The sequence below is a fragment of the Onychostoma macrolepis genome, chromosome 03 (genome assembly GCF_012432095.1).
Source record: "Onychostoma macrolepis isolate SWU-2019 chromosome 03, ASM1243209v1, whole genome shotgun sequence".
Classification (NCBI taxonomy): domain Eukaryota; kingdom Metazoa; phylum Chordata; class Actinopteri; order Cypriniformes; family Cyprinidae; genus Onychostoma; species Onychostoma macrolepis.
In genome coordinates, this window is record NC_081157.1 from 22,427,354 (window position 1) to 22,433,459 (window position 6,106).

At 37.1% G+C, this 6,106-nt stretch overlaps 1 protein-coding gene across 7 annotated transcripts in view; it reads right to left on the minus strand.

The window, feature by feature from the left end:
* Nucleotides 1–5,736, minus strand: part of LOC131536730 (nuclear body protein SP140-like protein) — a 34,720-nt gene extending 28,984 nt beyond the window's left edge. For 4 of the 7 annotated variants that reach the window (XM_058769797.1, XM_058769795.1, XM_058769796.1 and 1 more), the window contains exons 1-2: nt 5,217–5,723; nt 4,870–5,037 (exon numbers count right to left, since the gene is read on the minus strand). In XM_058769797.1, coding sequence (XP_058625780.1) covers nt 4,870–5,013 — 144 coding nt within the window. In that variant the 5' untranslated portion in view covers nt 5,014–5,037; nt 5,217–5,723. Of the gene's footprint in view, nt 1–4,869; nt 5,038–5,216 lie in introns of all 7 variants that reach the window. The other 3 variants (XM_058769798.1, XM_058769800.1, XM_058769801.1) reach the window with 3 other exon arrangements.
* Nucleotides 5,737–6,106: the final 370 nt, after the last annotated feature.

Here is a 6,106-nt window from a genome sequence, read left to right on the forward strand (position 1 = left end):
TGAGTGAACTGAAGAGAAGCAGCAACAACATGGAGCTGGGAATCTAAAGGGTCTGGAGTGATTCTGGATGAAGGAATGGTCTCTGATCTCTTGTCAGGTGTTCTCTAACCTCATCAGGCATTATAGGAGAACATTTAGAGCTGTTAAACTGGCAAATGGAGGTTTCAAAAAGTATTGAATAAAAGGGTGCCGTTAATTGTGTCCAATGTGTATTAGAGAAAAACATTTATTTCATAATGATATTTCCCCCCATTTTAAATTCTTATTATCCAATGAAAGGTTAGATTAGATATGAATTTTTTAAATAAAAGATCAAAAGGATTAACAACGCAGATTAATTTTCACAGCCTTCTTTGATCATATTTACCAAGAGTGCCGATATTTTTAACAGTGGATGAAGTGAAGGACAGCATGTAATGTGTTAAATTATACACATTTACATGTGTTGTGATAACTTTTCTGACACTTACTGTGTTAAAATCATCAACATGATGAATTTGCTAAAATTAACATACACACACAAAAAAAAAAAAAAAACATCCCGGAACTCACCCATTAATGTGTTAAAATTGAACACATTTAACTGGACAAATTTAAAATTTAATGTGTCATTTTTAACACATCTTTTATAAGATACAGATTTATTCAAACATAAATTAAACATTGAAGAACAGTAAAAATTATATTGAATAAGCTACATTATATGGTTCATATATTTAGCAAAATGCTCCTCTCTGTAGTTCATTATTCTAGCTGACTGAGGCTCTGTTTACACTAGTGCGTTTTCGTTTTAAAACGCATAACTTTTGCTACGGTTACGCCTATTGTTTACACTACTCCGGCGTATTCGAGGTTGAAAACAGAGACTGTTGAAAAGGCTGCAGACCCCGTTTTAGTTTGAAAACTCCGCGTTTCAGTGTAAACGGATTTAAATTTACACATTTATGAGCACATAACCCAAACCTTGCCCCTAAACCTACCATTTGTCAATAAAACACAAGATATAACAGGCAGATACAACTACCGTCATAATTGATTCAAAAAGTATTAATATTCCATGTCTTCCGAGGAAAAACAATTGATTTGTGAGAGGAATAGACTCGATCGCCGTCTCTGTCCGCTGTGTGCTGCAGTCCGTGCCCGAATTCAAAAAATGCCACCAGAAGAAGCCTTACGTCAGACTTGGTTGTGAAATGTCATTGGCTCTTATGTGTCTTGTGACCGATTGCATCATGCTACGGGAGTATCTTTTTGAATAACAGAGCGGGATCATTTTCAGCGATTAAAACCTTATTGCTGCGTCCCAATTCGCCTACTTATACTATGCCCTAAAAGTATGTACTCTTTTTGTGAAGAAAAAGTACATACTTTTGAGTATGTAGCAGAATAGTAGGCAGGCTTTGGGACATACTACTTCGTCATAGCTGCTTCTTTAACGGACGCTCTGTTGCTTAGTTACGTGCATCCTGTCACTGTTTAAACTGCCCTGTTAATCATCTTATCACAGTTAACATCGTCCACATTTCCTTTAATTTGATTTCCTACCCTACTGGAGAGAAATAAAGAAGCACATCGCGGGTCTTTCACGCCGAGAACTCTGCTCATGTGTTTGCATAATGATGCATTTAAAAGTTAATGACCAAACGTATCATTATAAAAGTTCACAGTGTTGCTGCAGATGAAATATAACGTGGATAACATTAAATTAATATTTTTTAATCAGGTTAGACATTGATTATTTATCACTCAAATCACTTTCTCTACCTGACCGTTGGTCTCGCATATCCGCCATGTTTGTAGTTTTTTAACACGTTTTATGCGTGTTTGTAGTTCTGATCGATTCCTCGTCCACCGCGCAATGTGTTGTGGGCAATATTAGCCGTTAGAGTGTGCATTGATCTGCACTTCGAATTCTAGCCGGAAGTAGTAGACCATCCGGGAATCTTTGGCATACTTTTTTAAACATACTATGATTTGGGACATACTACTTCTATTTTTGAATACTATTTAGGATGGATAGTATGCGAATTGGGACGCAGCATATGTTTTACTCTCTTCTTCGCATAAAGACTTCAGAAGACTTGGAATGCAACACGACTTGTTTATACTGCTTGTTTATGGTCAGTTTTTGCAATAAATACCTGTGGCTGCACGTATGGTGCGTTCAAGTCATGTCGGATACATCGTATTTACGAGTTGAACGCACATGAACGCCACCACAAAGTCGTTATTACGAGTGGGAAACTCTGAATTTTCTTTAAGCCCCGAGTTTACGAGTTGGGGGCGTGTCAGTGAAAAAACATGTTGGATGCAATGGACATTATGTGAGACTAAAGACTAAAGACTAAAGATATGCAGAGTCGGTAAAGTTGTTGAAATGAATAAAATTATTATTTTTTGTAATGTACAATAAAACTATATAAGTTGCATATACAAAATATTATATTAATGTATAATTATAATAGAATATATAATTATTCAGTTTACATCACCTTCATTAAAGGAACACTCCACTTTTTTTGGAAATAGGTTCATTCTCCAACTCCCCAGAGTTAATAAGTTGAGTTTACCGTTTTGAATCCATTCAGCCGATCTCGGGTCTGGCGATAGCACTTTAGCATAACAGCATAGATCATTGAATCCGATTAGACCAGTAGCATCGCGTTCAAAAATGACCAAAGAGTTTCGATATTTGTCCTATTTAAAACTTGACTCTTCTGTAGTTATATCGTGTACTAAGACCGGCGGAAAATGAAAAGTTGCGATTTTCTAGGCCGATTTGGCTAGGTACGGCAGCAAAGTTCCTTGATTATTACGCCGGAATGAGAGTATAGTTCCTAGCCAAATCGGCCTAGAAAATCGCAACTTTCATTTTCCGCCGGTCTTACTACACGATATAACCACAGAAGAGTCAAGTTTTAAATAGGACAAATATCGAAACTCTTGGTCATTTTGAACGCGATGCTACTGGTCTAATCGGATTCAATGATCTATGCTAAGCTATGCTAAAGTGCTATCGCCAGACCCAGAGATCGGCTGAATGGATTCCAAAACGGTAAAACTCAACTTATTAACTCTGGGGGAGTTGGAGAATGAGCCTATTTCCAAAAAAAGTGGAGTGTTCCTTTAATTAAATAAAAACGGAAAAAATAAAAAAACACAATGATGCACATTCTTCTTTCAATATTTTGTAGATGTAGAGTTAAAAAAAAAAAAGTTGAATTGTGTAGAAAAGTTAAATCACCATATTTTTCCGACCAAAGTGACTTGAACGCAACCGACGTCGTAATAACGACTTGTCAACTCGTAAGTACGAAAGTCCCAGGAGCACTTGAACGCAGCATTATATTTGCCTGCTACATGTTTTATATTGTTCAGAAGTGGGTAGGTTTAGGGTAGGGGTGGGGTTAGGTGCTCCAATGAAAGTATAAATTTATATAAAATGATTTTTATTTTTTAAGTGCATTCAAACCATTAAATTAAGACAAACAACTGAAAACAAAGGAGGACTCTGCACGTCGAAAAGTGATGCTCAACATGTGATGAGTTGGGAGTGAGAACGTGTTGATCTGTCACTCCACATTAAACAGCGCCAAAACGGCATTTATTGAATACTGTAATAAAATAGACTAAATTTGAGACTTTGTTTTATATCAAAAGTAATAAAGTGCAAAGCCTATTGTGATTTATTAGATGGGAGGTGCACTACAATGTTCCATTCATTAACTGAAAACAAGCTAGACTAATGGATTCCTGAGATTTAAGAATCCACATTGTTTCGTAAAATGACAATGGAGAATGAGTAATGATGCTGAAAATTCAGCTTTGCCATTACAGAAATAAATAATTTATATATATATATAGAGAGAGAGAGAGAGAGAGAGAGAGAGAGGTTTCAAATTGTAATGATATTTATGTAATATGTATGTAATAATATGTAATAACATTTCACAATTATTATTATTTTTATTTTACTTGTTGATAATAAATGCAGCCTTTGTGTATCCTGGTGCAGTGGTGCCTGGAGAAGTGGGTATACTTTTTAATTTATGCCCCCCAACATCCCATGGTCCTGACCACATCACTGTCTTTAACATGTGTTTTTAGGGAATATTTGCATTTATTCACATGCGATTGGATTAGCTATTCAGCGATTAGTGGTGGTCTGTCATGATTTTTGCTACTGCAGGGCACTAATGATGCACATCAGAGGGAATTTAGAAGTGGATATATATACGCAAAGCCGATTGATAAAGAACTGGGTATACGCCATATACCTGTGTTTACCCTGCACTACACCACTGCCCTGGTGCATAAACACAACATGGTAAAGCCACAGTTTTTGCAATGACACTATATAGCATGTTGGAAATGTGGTATTGATAGTCCATTGATAGTAATATGGTATTATTAGGGTGCAATGCCCAAAAACATTGAATTGCTATGGTACAATGATGAACAACATGGTATTGCCAGTACATGTCCCAAAACATGGTATTATGGTTAAATGCCCAAAAACAATATTATCATACCACACCAAAAATATCATGGTATTACCATAGTATATGATCCAAAACATGGTATTACTATGGTTAAATGTTAAACAAAAACAGCCTATGGGACACTGTTAAAAAGAACAAACAATGTATTGCTATGGCTGAATGTCCAAAAATAATGTTATTATGGTACCATGTCCAAAAACAAAAACAAAAACAAAAACAAAAACAAAAACACATGGTACGTATTGCCATGCTACATTGTTTAGTTTCAGAAATAGCGCGAGTTACTAGTCAGATATCTCTAAAATGAAAGTAAAATGCACAGGGTGGGTGAGAGAGAGTGGGTATGGAAATATGGGTGCGTTTCTACCTCAAAAAGTTTCTCTGGCACCAGATCGTGGTCTCGCAGCTGAGTGAGGAGTCTGCGCGGTTGTTGTATGCACGAAATCTCCGTCTTTTTCCGGTGGAAGAAAAACAGCAACTCTTCATTCGTTAGGAATTCTAACGGGTCCATTTGGGCGCTGAATTATGGTGCGACCTACAGTGCGACATGTAATAATTTTAGCGACTTTACAACAGCATGCAGATTAATATACAATGCAACAGATACAGTTCTGTTTCAAAATACATTATTAGCCTATAAAGCAGTGTCTCACACTGGTACCACCTGAATAGGGCAAATGTTATGAAGCAACTGCATTTTTGACTCTTGCATACCTGTCACCAGCCGAACTGTCTGGAAGAATTTGTGTATTTCTGTACTTGACACAAAGAGTAGTCAAACAAAAAGAGTTGTTTCCCAATTTCCCGCCAGTATCTTATAGCCTGGTTAATAAAGAGAGAAGAACGCGGAAGTGGTGTAGAAAAAGCTGATGTTAACCTGTCACAGGGCTGGATTTCCGACATCCGGATTAACGGTTTCTTTCAAAACAACTACAAGCGACAGCAGGGCGCGTATAGATATTAGGCGCTGTTTCGCCGTTTTATTAGGATGTTAATCGTAATTGCATGTGTTCCAGTTCTGTTAATTACATAATGCTGGAATTAAGTTTAACGTCCTGACTTAAAAGGTTTTATAGAAATGTAATCAACCATGTGTGTTGATAAAACTGCTATACAGGTTTAAAACAAGTTTTCTAGTACGTTTTATTTATAACATGCTATACGGTTAAGTTTTTTTCCCTCTCAATGTATGTTAATTCTTGTAATATTTCCCCGTCAGTAAAATACTTAGGGTTGCCAACCAGTGGCGCCTCCAAGGGGGGGCCACGGCCACCCCTAAAATGACACTGGCCACCCCGTTGCACCCCCCCCCCTCCCCTCCCCCAAACAGAAAGAGTGGAGTTTTTTTTAGAATAATATTTTTTTACATAAATTAACACGGACATTGACGAAACACTACATTAAAAATAAATATAATAAACTTGTATTATGTGTACTGTAGAATTCGCTCTCAACCCCTCCCCCTCTTTACCTGCGTTGCGGCGAGAGACTTCGCGCGCTCACACAGCCGCACTATCGAAGCATACTGCAGCACGTGGTCTGTTCAAGTTTGAGAGATCAACGCGGGAGAGGAAACTTACAAGTAAAACTTAGTTTTCGTATGT